The sequence below is a fragment of the Macrotis lagotis genome, chromosome 2 (assembly GCF_037893015.1).
Source record: "Macrotis lagotis isolate mMagLag1 chromosome 2, bilby.v1.9.chrom.fasta, whole genome shotgun sequence".
NCBI lineage: Eukaryota > Metazoa > Chordata > Mammalia > Peramelemorphia > Peramelidae > Macrotis > Macrotis lagotis.
The window spans coordinates 202,738,112-202,760,648 of record NC_133659.1 but is presented as its reverse complement, the minus strand read 5'-3'; the positions used below and the strand labels follow the sequence as shown (position 1 = coordinate 202,760,648).

Below are 22,537 nucleotides of genomic sequence, written 5' to 3'. Positions count from 1 at the left end.
TAAACCTACAGGATTAGACATCAGCCTGCTAAGCCCTGAGACGGGGAGACCAAGGAGGGGAGGAATATGGGAGTCAACCAACCACAGAAAGGGGGTCTAGAGGATGAGTAAGGGCAGAAAGCAAAGTTTTCTAGAGAGAAGCACATTCCTCATGCATAAGTATGACTGGAATGAGGCACAAAAGATATGATGTAACCCTGACCCAAACCCTTCTCCTTTGAGATTCTCCTTCTTCCTGAAGCCAAAGCATTTAGACTTCATCACCTATCTTGAGATATTGTGTAGGGGATAGTCAGTCCTTCAACCACCCCAGGAATCAAGGGGACAGGATATAGTAGACTCTTTCCATGCCCAATCATTCTCCAAAAGAATCTTTGTCCATTTCCAAGGACAAGATCACAGAATTCAACTGGACAACATGTCTCTGGGTCTCCTACCTCTGCCCTATATGGGAGGAAGATGGCGCTGGCTAGGTTGCCTGTGATGCCACTGAGGATAAAGATGATGGCAATTCGGTGCCAACCTGCCAATTTTTCCAGGTCCCGCAGGATGGTCATTTGGAAAAGCACAGATACGAGACAGTGTCCCAACCTAAGACAGGAACAAAATATCTTTCTTCGTCATGTTGGATCTAAGAATCCCTAAAGGCTAGGATCCTATGAAGGACTCTTCTCCCAAAGATCACCATTCCAAATTTTATTTAGAACTATGATGGGTAGTATAGTACATGGAGTACCAGCCCTGGAATCAGAAGGACCAGAGTTCAAACCCAGCTTTTAGACGCTAGCTATATGATCCTGGACTAGTCACTTAACCTGCATTTCCTCCAAAAACAAAAAGTACTTTGGGGCTGGGTAATTTCTCTAAATTTTTACTTCAATATGACTTCCCAATCTACCTCTCATCACCTTGGGTTCTCAACCAATCCTACAGTCCTACATCCAACAAGTCCTTCCTAAGGCCCATTTCAATTGGGCTTATCCCCAATTTTAGTCCATCTACCATGTCCTACAAAATTCAGTTTTCTTCTCATCAAATGCACTTCACCCTCTTGAAATTTCTTGGTGTCCTCCCCTCATAAAAATCCTTTTTTTTGATATTCTTAGTTTTGTTCTCACTCTTGTCTCCTTAATACTTTGCATTTACTTATTTGAGGGCATGCTATATTCTTATCTGTAATGACACCCTAAAGTAGATTAGAGAGTCTTTGGTGGCAAAGACCAATTCATTTTTTGAATGAATCTTTCTTCATTTCACTACTCCTGGGTGAATGAATACTGCCAGGAAGTCATAAGAGCAAGCTGATCCCACCCTCTACTATCTTCCTGAGAATATACTTGCAAATGACCATTCATTACTGTTTAGCAATTTCATATACCATTCTCTGAAACTACAGTTCCAAACCTTTTTGACTCAAACCCTTAACCATATTCTCTGCTTGCTATCCCCCCACTAAAGTTCAAGCCATTTGAAGTTTCATCAAAGCACAGTATGTTAATCCAGATCTCTTCTTCCTTCCCTCTTCTGTCTTGGAAGAAGTAAAATTCCCCTCTTACTTGCTAAGGCTAATTCCCTTGTCTTTGCCTTCAATTTCCTTTGTTCTCACTTCCTCTAGAATCTCGTCCTACCTAGCAGAGAAGTCAGCCTCTCCTTTATGTATCTTAAATCTCTTTCCTCTTTGTTGGCTCCTCCAAATCTGCCTACAAGTGCATGTAAGGTCTCCCTAGTCCTAAAGAAAAAAAAATCTTTACCTTGATTATTCTATTCCAGTTATCTTACTACTATTCCATTTTTCTTCTCATTTGATGCTAAACTTTTTGAAAAATTTCTCATATTTAAGCACTTTATTGTAATAACTGTCCATGACTATCATGATCAATTTTATGCTGCTCATCTTCTATCAGAGAAAAGTGATGGACTCAGGGTTGCAAAATGAGACATATTTTTAGACATATGTGTGGAATAGTTTTGCTTGACTATGATTCTGTGTTTATTTTTTTCTAACATAGGAGATGGATTGAAAGGAAGATAGGAGTGAGTGGTTCAGAAATGAAAGTTATTGATGCAGTTATTTTTAATGCCCAGAGAAGAACAGAAAGAAGTACAGAAGGAAATAAAGACAAGCAGGATAGCTTTGAAAGTAACAGGTTAAATTTATTATTTTAAAAAAAAAAGCAAATTGCATGTAGTAGAGACTCAGTTTCATATATAATCATTTTTTTTTCTGTTCTACCTTGTATTTGGAAATATTCTTTTTTTGGTGGCAAGTTAAGAATAAAAATAAAAAGTTGTCTATACCTAACATCTCCACTTATTCATGACTTCTCAATTCCTTATAATCCTGGTTTCCTCCTCTACTACTCAATGTAAAGCACTCTTTCACAAATCAATAACATTCTCATAAAAAAAAAAAAATCCTTATAGCTAACTCCAGTGGCTTTTTTAGTCCTTATTCTCTTTTGATCTCTGCAGAATTTGGTATTGTTAACGATTCTACCTTCTTGGATCCTACTCCTCTCTTGATTTCAGAGATATCACCTTTTGTGATTTTCCTATTTCAATTAATTTTTCCTCCATCTTCTCTAGAAGATTCTAATCACGTTTTCAATCCCTTAGTGCGAGGAGTGATTCATGTTCTGTTCCTAGCCTTTTGCTTCCCTCTCTATTCTATCTTTCCCTTTTTTGTCTCTTATTTGATCCACTGACTTCAATTACTACTTCTAAGCAAACAACTCCTAAATCTTTACCTCCACCCTGATCTCTCTCTCTCTCAGGTTCTAGTCCTGAATCCCCAGTTAACTACAGGACATCTTTTCTAGCTGTTCTATTCCTATCTCAAGTTTAACAAGGGATGAGTTATCATCTCTTCCCCCAAAAATGTGCTTCTCCTTTTCACTTTTCAGTTCTGTCAATGGCGACACCAATTACCATGTTCAATTGTTTGATGTCAACTATGATTCTTCCATCTCTCTCTTTCAACTTTCAAACCAATCAAAATAACCATTCTCACATAAATTCTGTCACTGAAATAATTCTCCCACTTTTCCCCTGACTTCTATTTCCACAGCTACTAGCCTTGCAGAGGTTCTCATTACTATATGCCTATAAGTTTGATATAGCCTAGCCTTCTTACTAGTCTTCCCACCTCCACTCTTCTCCCCAACTTCTAAGTCCATCTCTTATATTTCTATTAGATATTTCTTCTGTTTAAAGATTTGATCATATAATTTTTGTGCTCAAATCCTTTCAGTGGTTTCCTTTTGTCTAACACAATTACTTATCCCAAAAAGGAGCCCTCAGAGAGGTCACTGTCTTAGGATGAGGGACAAACCTACAGTGGAGGAGAGACTCTTACCCAGCATGAAGGAATAGAGATAGCCAAAGTCTATAGAACTGATCAGGGACCTCAGGGTTCAAGAATGGCAGAAGCCCACACACTTCATCCAAGCAGTGTACCTGAGAAAGGAGAATTGGGCAGAAGGTGATGGGAAGATTGAATGAATAGCGAGTGGAATCAAAGGATACTATGGTCCAGCCAGGCCACTGGATGTATCTATAACCATGGGGGAGGTCTAAAGTGAGGGGCAGGGAGAAAAAAATGGGCTAATAGTTAGATCTGGGTTATCTTAGGGGTACCAGTCCAAGGAAAATGACTAGCTAAGTTTTTGGCTGCCGGAGGGCCATGGATGTCTGTCTCTCATTTCCTGATCAAAATATTCCAGTCCCCCTTTCTGAGGCCTGAAAGTATTTAGTTTTTGCTGGTCCTTGGAGCTCACCTGAGAACAGAGTGTTGCTTCTTCATGGAAATAGCCATGCATGAACTCACAGTATTCCCTGGTTGTGATCTCACAGCTAGATTAGAAGGAGTTAAGACCATGGTATAGTTTTTGCTTCCCTTTGCTTTCCAACGAACCTTTCTTTCCCACCCCATTTCCCACCCCATCCCCACCACTCTTCCACTCCCCAAGTCTCCAACTAGCAACCAAAGACAGATATGAAGCTGCCTCTTCAGCCAATAACCCTGGCAACCTTCTCTAAGGAAGGATTCCCTCTGATCCATCCTCTTAGACCTAGGAAAGTGCCAGGAATAGAAGAGGGAGAAGAGAAAGGAAGCAATTTTAAGAATAGAGAGCTTCAAAAATCCTGGGAGGAAACCGATTATCTCAGAGGAACTAGAAGGAACTAGACCTGGGAGAAGATCCCCTTAAAATTTGGTCCAAGTTGGAAAGAAAATGGTCATTGTATTCACCTGCCCTTTGTGCCAATGCAACATGGGCGACCCTTGATCTGGCAGTCCATGTGAAGGAAACCAGTGTGGTTATTCTTGGCCTGATCCGTGCAAATCTAAAAAACACGTATAAGAGATAGTTAAGAGTACATGTGCTCTCTCACATACATGCATGCATACATACAACCATTGAACCACAAGAAGTTACTCACTGGCCACTTGGTGATATCATCTGGCCAAATATGGGCACCACTAGAGGCTGGCTCCTCACATGTCCTATGAAGGAGGGAGAAAAAGAGACCTGAGTAGAATGACCACAGCACAGTCCTGTCAATACCTGAGGGCAGGCAGGAACCCAGGCCACATGCATGAAAGCAGTTTATCTGTCTTTGGTATCTCAAACAATAGTCCCTGCACCCAGTAAGCACTTAATAAAAGTTGAATCTAATGGCCAGAACAAAGAGAGAACATTTAGGGTCTTGTCTCTGTTCCTACTGCCACTTAGAAAACACAATATAGAGTACACATGTTCACAGCCTCAGTTCTGAGGGCTGGTCAAATTTGTACCTAGGGTCCTGGTGGCAAACAGGCCCTGATGTCCGCCTCAAGTTTGGGTCAGACTGGTCCAGGGGGAGACCAGTGTCATCTTGCCATTTAGTGAAAGTAGCCAAAGTCTCCTAGAACATAAGAAGAGGGGCAGTCATACCTAAGAAAGAGTCCCATCTTTCTTTTCCCAAAGGTTGAAGGCCATAAAAGGTCTAGACACTCAACTATAAAAGGAGCTCAATTTCAGGTTCTTTGGAAACTGAGAGAAGTTAAGCAAAACTGATGGATGAAAGACTCTTGCATGCAAAGAAAGCTCTGTGGTAAGTATGGTGGAGTAGGAAAGAAGACAGAGGTCTCAACTTGGGGGAAAGCCTCACCCAAAAAGGTAAGAAACACAACCAGAAAGACAAGAACATTTACAAAGAAAAAAGGGCAGTAAAATGGATACTGTTAATGATACATGTTCAAATCTTGTCTCTGACATTTACTACCTGAGAGACCCTAGGCTCTTTTCTAGGGCTTATCTCACCTATAAAAAATGAGAAGGTAGAATGAGATGGTCTCTCATTTTTCATCCAATCAGAAGTAATAATTCTACCTTACAAATACTAAGAGGAAGTGACCACTGAAGATGCCCAAATAATCTCTACTTTCCAGATCCCACCTCCACTTCTTCCCACAAGCCTTGGCCCAGAAAGGTGCTCCCTCCCCACCACTTTGCTCTCTCCATCCCCGTACTGAGCAGTCTGCCCGCTGGGTCTGGATGCAGCCCGAGTTGTCATTCTGGACACAACAGCCAGAGTCACGTTCCTGATCTCTTTCACGCTGGATCAATCTCTCCACCTGCTGATCTTTCCGGATACATGGGGAAAACTTGGCTCCCAAGTGGATCAAATCAATCTGTAATTGGAAACATGGAGATAAAAGAGAACTAAGCCTAGAGGAAAGAGGGGGATATGCCTGCCCTTATCCTTGAAATCTCTTTCTGGAAGGAAAGGGAATTGGATCTCGATTGGTCGATGCTAGACTTGTGAACCAGAGAGATCAGAGTTTGAATCCTGCTTCAGACACTTGCTAGCTAAGTGTCCATGGGCCAGTCACTTCATCTCTCAGTTGTAGAAAGAGGATAATGAGACTTCCCCATGGCAGTTGAGGATTTAGTGATAGAATATTTGTATAGTACATTACAACCCTAAAAATGCCAGACATTATTGCCAGATATAGTGTCAGACATTATTATTGTTGCAATTGTTATGTAAGAGATGGAGGATTTGGAAGATCTAAGGTTCTTTAAATCACCTAGCTGGGAGGAGATAACAGTCTTGGGTAACCAACAAGGGGAATCTTTGGTAGACAATTCATGGCAGAAAGGATCTTCTTTTGTCTCCCCAGTCAATAAAACACAACCCCTTGGTAAGTAGTCTCTTGAATGTGAATTGAATTCCAGTAACCAAGACCAGTGGTTCTGAATTTCCTACCGAGCCTGGGCCAATCCAGAAGTTCTCTTGTTGGATGTACTTTACACTCTCATACACGCCTTTATTCCTTAGTACCTGCAGGGAGAGGGTATTGAGAAGGGTTATTACCCTGCCAGATATCCTGGGGGGAGGGTGCTGGTTGAGATGACTAGCTCTGGTCAGCATTGTATTGCCAAAGGAAGGGCTACTTTGGGCAATGCAGCAAATTTTCACTGGTACAATAGGAAAATTTAGGACATTCAAGGGCAAAAGTTAAAACTGTCAACCCAGACCACTTTCCCCACTAGGTGGTACTGCCTAAGCCTGTACTCCAGTTCCAACTCACCAGCTGGGTGGTGACGTGTTGCGCGAATCCAATAGGGGCAATGCCATAGGTGCCAATCACCAGGAGTGTGATCAGGATGTGCACAACTGTTAACCAGTAAGTGAAATATGGTCTGGGGGCAGAAGAGTGTGTTGTGTGGTCAGTAGCAGTCACTGATCAGAGACTCCCCCCACCAAAGAGCACTGAGAAACCTCTAGATCACTACTTTTGACCTCTGCCCTAGACCAAGGGTAAGGGAGACACCAAGAAGCCAGAGATGAGCACAAACAATGAACAGAGGAAAAAAAGGAAGAATTTTTTTCATAAACTAAAACTGCCTGATTTTTATTGTTAGCAGCAGTTGTTGATTTTATTTCAATGTGGAATATATTTACATCACTAATTTAAAACTTCTTATATATATAAACTGAAAAAGTTTTAAATACACTGTAGTCTAAAATTAAGATGGGGGTTATTTTAATGAAAAGCATATATAGCTAGATGGTGGAATAAACTATTAGAATTAGAGTCAGGAGAACTCGAGTTCAAATCCAACTTCAGATACTATCTGTGTGACCCTGGGCAAGTCACAATTCAGATTACTCAAAAAAAAAAGCAAATAACCTATTAGAGGAAGACAAAAGTAAAGTTTCCAAGTGAGTATTTAGAAGGATTTCATTTACCCCAAGAAATCTAATATTGACATTATTATATTAATTTCATATGACTAGGATCAAGGAAGGAAGAAGGCAAGGAAGAATATAAAGCTTTTAGTCTTACATATATATAAGGTAGGTTTTTAATAAACATTTATTGAACAAAAGAGCTGTCATCTACTCTGACATTCTTATCTATCTTGACCCAAAATGGCAATCCAATGTCCTCAGTTGACTCTGGTCAGCCTAGCACAAACCTTCCATACACTGATTTGCCATGGTTCTGAATGGTTAAGAGCAGTTATATTCAAGTTTTTGTTTCTGTCTTGAGTAGCCTCAGCATATATATGCCATCCTGCCTTCCCTAGAAATCAGAGGTATCCTGGATCAGGGCCTGACTCTCCTCTACTTTCTTTGTTCATGGAGTGCCCAAGGTCTCTGCCGAAAGGGACACTTGTTCAATCTATGCTGACTAAAGAATGCTGATAGGTACTCATGATGCTCTGGCAAGGTTACACCCATCCCTTCTGCTTCTCACCGGTGGCTGCTGAAGTTCTCCAGCTGGTGCTGTATGGTACTGCTGATGCTACGCCGGTAGCTCCGGTTCAGCCAGCTCCCTACCACACCCAGCCCATAGTGTCGCTTTTTCCGGTCAAAGGCAAAGTGTTTAACTTTGGAGGCGATGCGTTGGCCCCGCCTGGTGACTGGGGCTGAAGTCTGGGTATATTCCTTCCTGGAGTAGGGAGGGAAGGATGACAATCAGATTTACAAAGGTTATCCCACCCCACCCCAAGCCCAGTTGTTCAGTGACAGCCACTGGGGTTAGAAGATGCTTTGGGTGAGTAGAAGGATCCAGTACTGTCCCCTTTTTTTCTGGCTATGTCCCATCTTGGAAAGGAGTAAGGGGGCAGAGTAACTGCCCTGGATAGAATTTTGCTCTACATCATTTATACTCTGAGAATCTTCTCTGGCTGTCCCTCATGCCTTAACATTTGCCTTCATCTCCACCTTTTGGCTTCTTTCAAGTCTCTGCTTCCTGAAAAAGTTTTCCCCAATCCCTTTTAATTCTAATGCCTCCCTTCTGTTGATTAGTTCTAGTATGTCCTATATATAGCTTGTTATTACTTAGTTGTTTCATGTTGTCTCCCCCATTAGACTATGAGGCCCCTTGAGAGCAAGTACTATCTTTTGCCTTTCTTTGAATTCCCAAAGCCTGGTACATAGTAGGCTTAATCAATATTTACTGACTGACTGACTACAGCATCCCAAACAATAGGATGAAGCTGGCTTCTGAGCAAGGGGCTTTGGTGACCTCACCAATCCCTATGTAGTCTCATTTCTTCCCTTCCACATCCCACTAACAAACCTCACTTACATGATAATTCTAGGATCTATACTCACAGGGGAATATGAAGCCCCTCAGGGGACTGGGGGGAAGCAGAGCGTGGGACCGCTCGGAAGTAGTTGGCAGAGAGTGGGGGTGACTCAAAGACATCATCAGGCATAGAATACATCTCCTGCATGTCGATCTGGAGGAGGGGTACAGAGCAGTGAGACAGGGTAAAGAGTCACTTCCCAATCCTCTCAAGGCAAATCCAGGACTAGGATTCAGCTAGGGAAAAGAACAAGTAGGATCTGCAGAAGAGACTAGAAGCAATGCCCCTGCCCCATTCTGAGTATAGAGATGGGAAGAATATTGCATGAACAAAGCTCAGGGTTCAACTGTTAGGAAAAGTCTAAATAGTTGACATACCAACCCACTGATTAATGGTCTGATCCTTTGGCTCTCTCTCTCAGGGTACCTTAGCACCAGAGAAAGAGAACCTTAAACTCCAAGTCCATCCCTCAGCTTCCCCCCAGGCCACTATCCCATGCCAGAGATAGGAGGAACCCAGACCCCATGCTTGCCTTACTAAAAAATGAGGAGTCAAACGTGTCTCCTCCATCCACCACATCCTCCTCATGGAAACTGGGGCAAGCAAAGCTTCGTTTGATCACCCGGCGCTTCTGGCCTGGGGGCTCTAGTACAGATCGACCCTGGTCAGGGGAGAGAAAAAGGATCAGCACATAAGCCTCAGAGCTCTCTCCCGCTACTATTCACTCAATGTCAGCTCACACAATATCTAGGCTTTTCCTTGCTCCTATTTACTCCCCTCTCAACCTTTTACATCTGTTTAGGAGAGTGCAGTCAACATCTTCCACCTGTAGCCCTCTTCTCTCATCCTGCCTAAGGAACTGATAGTCATTCTCCATTAATTAAACAGTGGCAACACTTTAGTGGATGAAATATGGTTGGAAGGGGGGAATAAATAGGGAGGTGGAGGGAGGCTTCTAGGACATCCCTCAAATATTTCTGGGGTGGACTGGAGGGGGACCACAAGGAATATTAACCTTGACAGTCATTCTGCTCTGTGGGTCTCTTTCCCCCATTCCTCCCCACCCCCCATCTCTCCATTCTTTCCCAGGCATTGCTTTCTCCTCCAAGAACTGATGCCACAACTTTTACTGGGTAGCTGGATGCACTACCACTGCCCACACCTGTTAAGGAATCCCCACAGTCCTATATTTCTTCATTCCCAAGATTGTATCCTGGCTCTTCCCCATCAACAACTGTCTTTTTGATGAAAGAATGGAAAGTAGTTATGGGAATCAGAGAGAGGAGATATCAAGAAGATATCTGAGAAGAAAAGGTGAGGAAGAACTGGGAGTAAAAGTTAGTGGGGGGAGAAGTCCAGTTACAAGATGCTAGTACCTCATTATTGCTGCCTAAGGATCTGATAACATACCTAGGGGCCAGTGTACAGAGTAAGCAACCAGGTATGAGACTAAAGAAAGAGAACAGGGAAGAGGAGAGTGTGGAGAAGGTGCTGACCTGAGAGAGGAAGCAGATTTTACCCAAAGAAATTTAGAGCTGGAAGGGTTCGAAAAGCCCTCAGCCATCACCTAATTTAACCTATATAAGGAAACTGACAAGGTCCAGAAGTAAAGTCACTTGGTTAGGAAGAGACCTGGAATAGAATCTGAGCCCAGATCTTCTAAAACTAAAATCCAAGGTCTTTCCACCACACCACAGTGAATCAAGGACCTGGCAGAGGGATGTGAAAAACTTACCTTGAGGATAGCAGCTGCAGCATGAAAGCTCATTTGGGCCACAGACATCCTCTTTCGACGGGGGAGGTGTGAGTAGCCTGACCGGACACTGGTAAAAGAGCTGAGGGATAACACACCTGGGGTCAGTGGTGGCAGTGGGGGGTGGTGTCTGTCCACCTCATCTGGGTGTCGGAATGCCCGACCCCGGGCTAGTGGATCCACAATCTGAAGGTGCAAAGAAAGCAAGTATGGAAAATTTAGGCAATTACACAATAAAAATATCACTAGAACCCCCAGAAAGACAGACATACACCCACACCCCCTCAAACTCTATTTCCATCTGGTATCTAATCTGGAAATTCTCTGCTCCTTGAACAAACAGTAAAACTAGTTCAAATGCAATCTCTTTGATTCCCTGATTCTTCCAAACCTCACACAGTATTTGCTCTTCTCTATTGCATGATCATATATTAGTGTGTATTATAGCTACCTGCATCTTTCCCCTCATGAGTAGCTCTCTACTACCTCTCAGATAAGAGACAACCTCATGAGTAACAAGTAAGGTCTTTTATAATCAGGTTCCGATCTCTCTTTCCAAGTTGGTTGATTCGACATTAATCCTCTTCACACATTTTATGTTCCTGATAAATTGGCCCACTTGATAGTCCTCATATGTAATTTGATCTCCTGACTATACCTTTGCACATGCTGTCTCTTGGATATGAGAAGCTCTTCCTCCCCTTCCTTATCTTTGCCTCTTTCGACCAATTGCTTGTATTTACTTTATACACAACGTTTACTTCATCGTTATCATTATGGATTTAGAACTGGAAGGGATCTTAGAGATCTACAGTCCAAGTCTTATTTTGCAGATGAGGAAACTGAGGTCCACAGAAGTTAAGTTGCCCACAGACCCAGAAGTAGTAAGCAGAAGAACAAAGAATCAAACCCACGTCCTCTGAGTCCTGATCCAGTTCTTTTTCCTCTGCAATTTTCATACATATTAACTTCTCCCAGGAGAATGTAAGCACCTTGAGGGCAGGTACTGTCTTTTGTTCCTTTTTTATATAGTTCTGGTACTTAGTGTCTGGTACTTGGTTCACTGATTGGTTCTTTAAGGACAGATCCTTTTATTTTTATCTTTGCCTCTGTATGCTCAGACCCTAATACCATGCCTGGCAAACAGAAAGTTCTTAATAAATGCATTTTTTAAAAATCTGGATTTTTTTTTATCTAGTGTCTTGCATTGATCTACTTTCACTTGAGATACTTGATAAACATTTGTTGCATTGGATTGTACCTTGGGCATCTTGCAGGTTTTGGGGGACTCAATACCCTGGAAAGAAGGCACCTCCTGGCTGGGGAGTTCCAGGTCTCTTTGGCAGGAGGCTTTCAGTTTCCCATAACGCACACTGCAGTGGTGGAGACTCTTGCGATGCCAATTCTGTCGCTTTCCATCCCAGTCCTCACTGACACCAAACCACTGGGCAGTGCCCCTGCAGGAACAAACACAGATCTGCTGCACATGTATACACAAGTCCCTTTGCAATGAGGTGTTTTGTCCCTCACTGATCCAGTTAGAAAGGTCTCAGGTGAAAAGAGAAGAGGAGGGATGCACATGGAAGAGTTTGTCTGTGTGTGTGTGTGTGTGTGTGTGTGTGTGTGTGTGTGTGTGTGTGTGTGTGTGTGTGTGTGTGTAGATAAGAGGGATAAATCCCTCCACAGAAGCTCTTCAATAAAAGGCTGACTCTCTCTTTGAGCCTATGACCTCATCTCTGGCATTCTGAAAGACTTTAGGGAGGTTGTTTACCCTCATTGAGCTTCAATTTTCCTATAGAGAGAGTGGAGTTACTTCCTTCAGAGGAATGTCATAAGGATAAAGTGAAATAATGAGAATCAAAGTACTTAGGAAGTGAGAATGATATATAAACACCAGGAATTATTAATATTCACTCCTTAGAGACTTTCTAAGGTTTTTTCAACATCCTAGGGAGATACGTAATAGATTAAAGCCTGGTGCTCACCTTCGGATGCTCTGAGACAGGGAGGCCTGACGGCGAAAGCCAGGACGACGATCTGAGTTGTTTTCCTGCCATCGCCCTCGAGGCTCCTGCATACTGACACTCTTCATATAGGTTGGATTTTTAGGTCTCTGGAAGGGGCAAGGAGGAAGCAAAGGAGTCAGGAAAGGCATTTTAGTACTTTAATAATAATAATAACAATAATAATATAATAATGATAGTAATAATTATCATCATCATCATAACCAAACAGCAAGGATATTACAAAATTGGGGGATGGAAGAATGAAGGAATGAGCTTCAATCTCAGGCCAGATCCCTTTGCTGTGGCCTGTGGCACTATGATGGGGAAGGGGTTGCTACCCAGAGTCCTGAACCCTATGAGAGGAAGAGAAGGATGCTGAACTTGAAGTCCTTGGTTAGATGTAAGAAGTGAACAAAGGAGCAAGACATCTTCGTCTAGCTGTGGCACGTTTGCTTAGTCTTGTGAACACATTTGTTATCCATTAGGAGGTAGTCCTCTACCTATAACATGGTGCCAGACAAGCTATGCTGAGGTCACAAGTTAGTCTGGGTAACATCTTCCTCCCCAATCTCTCCTGTTCCCGTTTACCTCAGGTTGAAGCATGCTGTCCTGTTCACCTGTGCCTGAGACCTCTGGGGGTGGGATAGTGATGGAGAGGTTGGGTGGCTTTCGGCTTTGTAGACGGCTACTGGAAGAGACACTTCCACCATTCTGGTCACTGGAGGCCATTGCAGGACAGAGGAGAGAGGACTCAGAGACCTCAGTGGACTCTCTGAAGAACAGATAAGGGGAGTGAACATTAGATGTGGTCAGACTGGATAGTTTAGATAACCCGGCTGGGAACTTTTTAGGACAGACCCTGAAAGGGACAGCCAATTTGCCCAAGAGGCAGCAGGGTTGGATAGAGACCTATGCCAGCAGTCAGGAAGACCTAAATTCAAATCCAGCATGGACACTTACTATCTATATGTCTCTGGGCAAGTTATTTAACCACTGTCTACTTCAGTTTCCTTAACCAGTGAATCCACTGAAATGGGGATCATAATAGTGCTACCTCTCAGGGTTGTTATGAGAACCAAATAAAGTACTTGGTCCAAAGGAAGCACTTAATGGCTTTCTACCCTGCCCTTTTCAGATGGTTACTAGCAGTGTGACCCTGGGTAAATCCCTTAATCTCTAGCTTCTTTAGTTTCTTTAAGTGTAAAATAGGGATAATAATATTTTTCCTTCCCAGGGTTGTTGAGAAGCAGATGAGATAATATGTGTAAATTGCTTGACACAAGTGTGTTTTTAATAAATGGTTGTTTTTCTTCGCTTTGACAAGAAGGACCATGAATCAAACCCTTGGGATTAAGGTGGCGATTCAAGTGTAGGGCAGGAGCTGGGCTTGGGTTGGGGGAGGGGCAGAGAAGGGTGGGGAAAGGACACATAGGATAGAGAAAAGAAAGGTGAATAATTTTGTCTTTCTGTGACCTACAACAAAGACTGAGTGGGCAATTCTTTTGGCAAAGGGGAAGAGGAATATCTAGTCCCCAGGGAGCTGGTAATAAATATTTGTTTTTGCTTCTTTTTTCCGATTCCCAGTGATTAGCACAGAGCTTGCTACATAGTTAGGGCTTAATAGATGTTTATTGATAGATTTGACTGATAGATTTAGGCAGGGAAAATCCTCTCCACCACTCTCTCACTGACTTGGCTTTGGATCCTTCCTCCCCTCTTCCTTGACTAAGGACCAATTATGAAGTAGTAATAAGGGAACCAACTGTGCTACCCCCATCCCCTGGTCAGAACCTTGGCAACAACAAACAGTGGGGGCAGATTTCTGTGTATATGGGGAAAAGAAGGACTATTTCTACTTTTCTCTCTGTAGGCTGGGAGGCGGAGGTGGGGGAGCCTGGCAGTACAGAGTAGGAGGAGGGTCGTGGAAGGGGAGGGAGGACAAAAGGGGAAAGGAATCCTGGGCGACCCTATTTACTGAGCCACAAACAAAAAAAGCTTCTGTAGCTGTGCCCAGGATCTGGTTGTAGATTCCCTGGACGGGCTGATGTGTAGGGAGAAATAGACAATCCTAAGAGAATTTCCTGCTCTGTACTAGGAAGTGGTGGCTCAGTTCTCATTCCTAGGGGACATGCACAACTAGCCTAAACTAAATTCATTTATTTCTGACTCCTGTGGCCTCCTAGTTCCTATTTCAAGTTGAACTGAAACTGTCAGATGTCCAAGTCTTTTTAACTCTCACCCCAATACTCTCTTGTTACATCATGGTTGATTTCCCCTTCTTCACCCTTTTTACCATCCCCTGATGATTTTTCCCCTCAGACTACCCTGTTCGTTCCTCTTTGCAATATCCTGAGAGAGAGGAAGCAGACTCACCAGGCTGGGGTGGAGTGACTTGCCTGACTATGAAAACTGAGCAGATGCAGATTTAATCAGGTCAAAAACCTGTCCCCTTTCTACTCCAAGCCCTTGAGCTGGGGCAGCTTTGGAATAGAAACAGTGAGCCAAGCTGGGTCAGGCTTGATTCTAGTCTCTCCTAAAACAGGAGCCAGTTTCTGTCTTCTCTGCTCTCACATAAATGCTTACTGAAGTCTTGGCAGGGTAATCTATTTACTAAAGAGGGTGCCATATCTGGTCCCCATGTGTGTAACCTTTGGATTGGTATGGAGGGGAAGAAGTGCCCCCATTAGATTCTAGGATATAACAGTGGTACAGAACAGAGTAGGAAGAGGACACATTTTGGGGGAAGGGTGAGAGAGGAAAAGGGTTACTGTGCTCTCTATATCTCACTATCAAAATGGGGGCCTGTCCAGCAAGCAGCTTCTTGGGAAGCAGGTGTTCTCAGATTGGGTGAAGTTGGCTGTGGTCTTCCTCCTCACTCAGCATGTGTAACAGCACCAAGATCAGGTCCTGAAGAAGAGACAGACATATACAGGTCAGTCTAGGATAGCTTCTTTGTGATTCAGTTACAAAGAGCTCCTGAAAATGAAAAAAAAATGGGAGGAGGAGGAGGAGGAGGAGGAGGAGGAGGAGGAGGACAGAGAGAGAGAGAGAGAGAGAGAGAGAGAGAGAGAGAGAGAAGGGAAGGATGGGGAAAAGCCAGATTGAACACACAGCCACAAAGCCACAGGGGCAACTAGTCAGTAAAGGGGGTTGGCCTGAGTCCTAGTTAGTCTTCACAACTCCTCCAGTTTCTAGCTAATACAGATCTCTCTGCACAATGAATGTGTATAATAAATACTTGTTGAGTTGGAACCCAACAAGGTCAATAGAGGAACTTGCTTAGACCTTGAGAAAAGTGTCTCTTTGCTCTAAGCCAAAATACTATCAGTTGGGGAGAGCACACATATCCATTATGGATGGGTTTTTTTTTTAAGACAGTTGGGGAATTGGGGAAGGAATCCAACTATCCTTGTAACCCCAAGAAGTGTGAGTAGTACTAGAAGGGAGTAAGTAAGAGACCAGGGGATCAAGGAGCCAAGCAGACAGTCTCACTTCACTCTTAAGAGTATTTATCTTCCTCATTAGAATGTAAGCTCCTTAAGGGCAAGGACCATTTTTGCCTTGGTCCTCTAAGGACGGTTCTAGTTGCATTAAGAACTACTTAATAAATGCTTCTGAATGAACCATGTCACTTATGTTACTCTAGAATGAGACATATTTTTAGGTATCACCTAATGTGGGAATTCATCCTGTTTCCTTGTATCCTTTCAAGATCAAGCCAGGGCAGGAAATCATGTAAGTCTCAACTCATCTCCTTGGGCCAATGTCTTACTCCTTTATTCACTTTGTTTCTGAATTTATATACTTAAAAAGACCCTGACCTCTGCCTCCCTCACTCTACCCCCAATTTCCTAAACCACAAAAATTAAATTTATGTCCTTCAATCAGACTGCTCTGCTCTATGGGGCAAGCACAGGAAAATGTGAACCAAAAGCTCCAGAAAACACTTGTGTATAACTGATACCATATTACTTGCCTTCTCAAAGGATGGGGAAGGAAAGGGAGAGAAGGAAGAAAATTTGTAACTCAAATTTTTTTTAAAAGTTAATTTTTTAAAAAATGTAATTGGGAAATATTTAACAAAATAAATAAACAATATAATAAGCACCAAAAGCAAAACACCCCAATTATTTCCATTGCTGTTGAGAGTGCAAGAAAAGATGGCAGCATGGTATAAGCAGAGAAAAGATTGAACCAAGAGTCAGTGGGTCTAGATCATCCTCTCTGGGTCTACCTCCTCAACTATAAAATACAAAAGATAGGGTGAATAATTTATAATATTCCTTCCAAGCCTAAAAATCCTGTCAGTCTTTTGCTTGAATTTTGCTACTGCTATTCAAAATCTATCAGTGAACTGTAGAGCTTGAAGAGTAGCTGACTGGGACTGAGAAGTCTCCTCCATCACTGCATGGAAGCTTCTAGAGCTCAGCAGCCCAAGTCTGATGAAACCTGGGAGAGAGGGAGCCATACCGGCACTGCATTTGAAAAGCACCTCATGGTTCAAGTTTACTTTTTGTTTCTCCTGGACCAGGAGCACATAGATCTTGATCCCAAAGACTCTGTGGTATTACTTGGTTGTTATTGTTGAGTCATTTTCAGGCGTGTCCTACTCTTCATGACCCCATTTGAGGTTTTCTCAGCTGAGATACTAGAGTGGTTTGCCATTTCCTTCTCCAGCTCATTTTACAGATGAGGAAACTGAGGTAAACAGGGTAAACTAATTTGTTTTAGGGTCATACAACTAGTGAATTCCTGAGGTTAGATTCAAAATCAAGAAGCTGAGACCCCGGCACTCCATCTACTAGTAGGACCACTTAGCTGCCCAGAGGTTGGTTATTATCCTTTTCCAATTTATTCTCCCAACTGGCTAGTCTCCATGGCTAGTCCTCCAAAATTTAGATTTCACCTCTATGCATAGAGTATTCTCCCACCTAACTTTTATCTCTTGGAAGTCCCCAAATCTTCAATAATTTTCAAGGATCCATTCAAGAGTTATCTTCTTCCTGACCCCCCCCATTATTGTATATTCATCATATATATCTTTTACATACTAATCTGTGAATATTATAAAATATAAATTTTTTGAGGGCAGAGCTTATTGAGTATTTTGTTTTAAGACTTGGTTCTGCCCCTTCAAAAAAAAGAAAAAACTTGGTCTCACTTCCTTCAGTCTAGAAGTATAGACAAAAGTAGGCAAGTTTAGATTTTCTGGTCTTTGATCCCAGCCTACCCCAGCTTTTCATCTAGCTTTTCTCTCTAATACCTAGTCTCTCAGACCCTTATCTCCTCAAAGAATCCTGTTTTTTATGCTAACAGGATGGAGCACAATAAAAGGGAAAGAGTACTGATTAGAAAGTTCAAAAATTTAGGTTGATATGAAGTATAGAGGTATCACAGAAAGGTGCCTTGACTTTCTCCATTTCCAACCTGGGCAAGTTCACCCCTTCTTAGGCAAGTTGGTAGCTACTCCACCCTCCTTCCCTGGAACTGAAGACTCAGATGCCTGATGACTTACTACAGATATTACTATCAGCAAAGCCCACTGCATCTTGGAACTGTTAAGCAATCCATCAGCCTCAGCTTCCTTCAGAGCTGGAATTGCAGGAATACACCACCATGCCTAGCCTGTTTCATGTTTTGCTTTTGCATGTTCTCTACCTATAAGTAAGCTATAAATAACGATTTGCTATTAATCAAATGATTGACAATCAGCTTGAGGTGTTACCTGTTTCATTAAGAATAAAGATGACAGACTCAAGTTTTTCCTTTCTCTGACACTGTATGCTTCTGACCCAGGAGAGACAGAGTACTTTGGGGTTAGGGAATTAAAACCATCTCTCCCTCCATGCTGAGCTGTGCTCACTATGCCCCATAAACTGAGTAGGAAGGCTGCCTGGACCCTCAACACTGTCCCCCTCCTCTCTTCCCTCCTCCCCACCAGCTTGTATACTCTAACTTACCCTGGGGGCAGCTTTAAGACAGTATCTCTAACTAGGACCTCTTCATGGAAAATTTCTTGGCTTGGCAGTGCTTTCTCAAGGGCTGAGCTGCTGAAGGAGGGCAGGGCACAGGAGGGCAGCAGCAGGCAGGCAGGGCACAGAAGCCACCATTGTGTGGGCACACACTGGCCCCAGTGCAGTGAGGTCAGACAGATCAGGGCAGTGAGGCATTCTGGGTAGCCCCCACCTATTTCCCTTGGGCTCTGTTACATTCACTAGGCAGCCAGGAGTGAGGATGGGAACCTCTCTATGTAATTGTGTAATCATCTGTTCACTCTCAGTGATTTTTTTTTTTTTGCTGGTAATGAAATGGATTTCAGTGGGGTACAAACAGAAAGAGATCTAGATTTGGAGCCAAGGCACCCAAGCTCAAATCCTAAGCCCTACTATTTCCTGAACTTGGTCAACACCTAGAATCACAGGGCTTTAGAGCTGGAAAAGGAAGACTAGAAAAGTTAAATTATGAAGGTTAGTAAGTCCAAGATTTAAATCTAACTCCAAATCTCATAGAATCACTTAACTTCTCTATCCCCATGCCTGTTTCCCTATGAGGGAATGTTTAATATTTCTACTACCTATTTCACAGGATTGTTATAGGGATTCAAAAGAGAGTATCAAGCTAGAAGGGTTCTTTCATTTCTTGGCTACGGATGCAGCCCCTGTCCCCAGTCCTGAATGACAACAGTAGACAAGTTTAGATTTTCTGGTCTTTGATCCCAGCCTACCCCAGCTTTTCATGTAGCTTTTCTCTCTAATACCCTTATCTCCTCAAAGAATCCTGTTTTTTATGCTAACAGTATGGAGCACAATAAAAGGGAAAGTACTGATTATAAAGTTCAAAAATTTAGGTTGATTATGATCAAATTTGGCCTCAGATAGTAACAGCGATCCTCTTCATGTCACTTAATCCCTATCTGCCTCAGTTTCCTCATCTGTAAAATGAGCTGAAGAAGGAAATGAAAGTCACTACAATATCTTTGCCAAGAAAACCCCAAATGGGGTCTTGAAAGAGTCAGACACAACAAATGACTGAAGAACAATTAAAACAACAATTGCTACCTCTGAGGCAAAGTCACTTATCCCTCCCAGCCCCCAACCAATCTGTAAAATGAAAGCAATTGACTTAGATGGCCTAAATTTCCTTCCAGATTTAAAACGATGATTTATCTTATGACTTGGCCACACCTACTGAAGAGAGTAAATAAAATAAAAGGTTAACACATCCGGATCAGAGACTCTTTGGCCAAATTGGGTTAGTTCCATGAGAAACTCCTTGTATTATAATCCCTCCCTACTCTAGCCAAGGCTCAACCTTTTGTAGGGGTTATGTTGTGAAAGGTAGGAGGGAAAAGAGTTTGTATCATATGAAACAATGTGATATAGTGGAAAGAATAAATATTTTTAAAAATTTTTTGAAGAATCTTTAGTGATGAAAATAAAAAGAATGTTGGAATTGAAGTGAATTCCACATTAAAAACTTATTACTAGGATGGCTAGGTGGCGCAGTGGATAAAGCACCGGCCCTTGGAGTCAGGAGTACCTGGGTTCAAAGCCAGTCTCAGACACTTAATAATAAAAAACAAACAACAAAAAAAAATCTTATTACTTATATGACCTTAAGCCAGGCAGTTTACTACTCTATATCCCAGTTTCCCTGCTTATAAAATGAGTTGGAATTGTTTGCCTGAGTTCCCTTTAAAGTTCAAAATCAGTAATCTGATGGGGTTTTTTTTGAGGTTTTTGCAAAGCAAACTGGGTTAAGTGGCTTGCCCAAGGCCACACAGCTAGATAATTCTTAAGTGTCTGAGACCTGATTTGAACCCAGGTCCTGACTCCAGGGCCGGTGCTTTATCCACTACACCACCTAGCCGCCCCTAATCTGATGGTTTATTAAAAGCAAAAAACATTTAAATTCTTTTCTTACTCAATCACTCTTCCAAAATGAAGAGAAGAAAAGCCTCTGGACTGGCTATCAAAGGACCTGGGTTCTTATCCCAGTGCTGCCATTTTGTAATAGTGTGAGCCTGAACAGGTCACTGTCTACTTTTTTTTTTAAATTTCATTTTCTTTAACCGTAAAATTAGGAGAGGACAATTAAAGGTGGCACAATAAATAAAATAGTGGGCTTGGATTTAAGAGAACTCAGATACTAGTTGTGTGACCCTGAATCTGTCACTTAACCCTGTTTGCATTAGTTTTCTCATCTGTAAAATGAGCTGAAGAAAGAAATGGCAAACTATTTCAGTAGCTCTTAGCTAGAAAATTCCAAAGAATTGGACATAAAATGAAGATGACTAAATAGAAACAATACCACAAATGAGAAGGGTTATCCAACTCTCTTAGGGTGGCCTCCTTGATGTGAAATTTGGAAAAAATATCATTTAATGTAAAAATATACCCTTCTTTTTCACTAGTCATAATTTGTATGGACATTCAAAGACCACCTAAGGAAATCCAGCAAAAAAGGGGCTGGGTTATGGATACAGGAATGCTACTTCCTGATCCTTCTAGAGGCAGAACTCTGAAAGTGGTTCAGCTGGCAGCTTCACTGATACTCCCTGCAAAGATGATGGCCAATGTTGCCTAACGCCCCCACCCCCCTCATCCCCTAAACACAAAATTTGGAGAAGGCCAGATGGCAGAGACAACACAAAAGAAAGTACCAGGATGCCTGGGGTAAAAGTCCCTGCCCTGAATTTATCTCTCTCACCCTAGAAGCTATTGCTCACTGTAGAGGAAATTGCAACATCCTGGGACAGAGCTCTACCAGACTTGTATGGCTCTTCACATGACTAACCAGGCACCCCATACAACCAGAACAGAGGACCAGGGAAGAAAGAACCTGTTTCTCTACATTGCCATCCTCATCCTAACCTAGAAAACTTTCTCTCTCTCGATCTTTCTCTTCTTTCTTTCTTTCTTTCTTTCTTTGCTTTTGCCTCCCCTCTCCCCACCCCCCTCTACCTTTTTCCCTCCCTTCCTTACATTTCTTCTTTCCTTCCTTCCTTCCTTTATTTTAGCAACTTTAATTTTAACAATTCTGAATCTCCTCCAGGAAGGAGTTCTGGGATCAAGTCACAGTATACTTAGAGTTGAGCAAAATGATTTTAGATTTGGAAGGAACATAAGGGGTCCAAGTTCATTTTATAGAAGTGGATACAAGCCCAGAGAAATGACTTTCCCACAGTCACATAGCTATGGAAGTAGAGAGTGAGAACAGGGATTATAGGGGGACAGCCTTCCCTATACTCACCATGGGGCTCACTCTAGGAAAACCTGTTGTTATATAAGTTCTGACGGAGGAAGAAGAGCAACGGAGAAGATGTGAACTAGGGGTCAAATCACCTGGAGGGAGCTATTCCCACATTCCCCTTTATAAGCATTTTCATCTTTCTTTTTTCTCAACCCCCCTTCCCCCCATCAAAGTCCTAAAATCAAAACAATCCACACTGGCCCGGCTTCAAAGACATGATAGCCCCATGGTCCCTAGGCTGTGATGCAGTAGACAGGTACAAGAACCACCCACTTGGGAGAGCAGGTTTTCCAGGAAAGGGTGGGGCTAATTCTACCACTCCCAGTTCAGTTGATCTCAACATCTCTGGGCCACCAGAAATAGCTAGGCAGGCCCAAGTTCTGCTAAGTCAGACACTGCTTTCTCTTGAGTATCCAGATCTCCAGGTCAATCTCAACAGGGACAGCTAGTGGGTATAGATAGAGAAGCCATAGTACGACCTAGCTTTGGATTATTGTACATGAATGAATTCCCATCTATCACCAGGAAGAAAGTTCCTCCAAAGCTTTTCTCAGATACAAATTCTTACAAGGTGATTAAGTGGGTGAAAGAGAACATAATTTTTCAAAAATTGCCTGTTACAAAGATAATATTGATATCATACTCTACATCTTTGGGATATGGCCAAAGCAGTTCTTAGGAAATACATAACACTGGCTACCTATCATTAACAAGAAGAAAATAACAGCAAAGCATGTATCAACAACACATAGAAAAAATGAAATAACTAAGATCAGAACAGAGATCAATGCAATTGAAAAAGTCTCTTTTTGGTTGCAGTTTTTACTCTCCCTGACAATGTCTGGCCTCATTCCACAGGTTCCAGGGGCCACCCAGTAGGATATGCTCTACTGAGAGCAGAACAAGAACAGAATTGAGGCTAACAGAAGATCAAATAT

General features: G+C 42.4%; 1 protein-coding gene across 6 annotated transcripts in view; it reads right to left on the bottom strand.

The window, feature by feature from the left end:
- RHBDF2 (rhomboid 5 homolog 2) overlaps positions 1–22,537 on the bottom strand; it is a 44,992-nt gene that overhangs the window by 4,935 nt on the left and 17,520 nt on the right. For 5 of the 6 annotated variants that reach the window (XM_074224491.1, XM_074224493.1, XM_074224490.1 and 2 more), the window contains 17 exons: positions 15,135–15,254; positions 12,936–13,119; positions 12,327–12,454; positions 11,603–11,798; positions 10,324–10,527; positions 9,121–9,249; positions 8,614–8,741; positions 7,751–7,945; positions 6,578–6,689; positions 6,253–6,327; positions 5,513–5,674; positions 4,796–4,905; positions 4,441–4,504; positions 4,250–4,344; positions 3,777–3,852; positions 3,356–3,456; positions 438–591 (listed from right to left, as the gene is read on the bottom strand). In XM_074224491.1, the coding sequence (XP_074080592.1) occupies positions 438–591; positions 3,356–3,456; positions 3,777–3,852; positions 4,250–4,344; positions 4,441–4,504; positions 4,796–4,905; positions 5,513–5,674; positions 6,253–6,327; positions 6,578–6,689; positions 7,751–7,945; positions 8,614–8,741; positions 9,121–9,249; positions 10,324–10,527; positions 11,603–11,798; positions 12,327–12,454; positions 12,936–13,076 (2,070 nt within the window). In that variant the 5' untranslated portion in view covers positions 13,077–13,119; positions 15,135–15,254. Of the gene's footprint in view, positions 1–437; positions 592–3,355; positions 3,457–3,776; positions 3,853–4,249; positions 4,345–4,440; positions 4,505–4,795; positions 4,906–5,512; positions 5,675–6,252; positions 6,328–6,577; positions 6,690–7,750; positions 7,946–8,613; positions 8,742–9,120; positions 9,250–10,323; positions 10,528–11,602; positions 11,799–12,326; positions 12,455–12,935; positions 13,120–15,134; positions 15,255–18,307; positions 19,864–22,537 lie in introns of those variants that run through there. The other variant, XM_074224492.1, reaches the window with a different exon arrangement.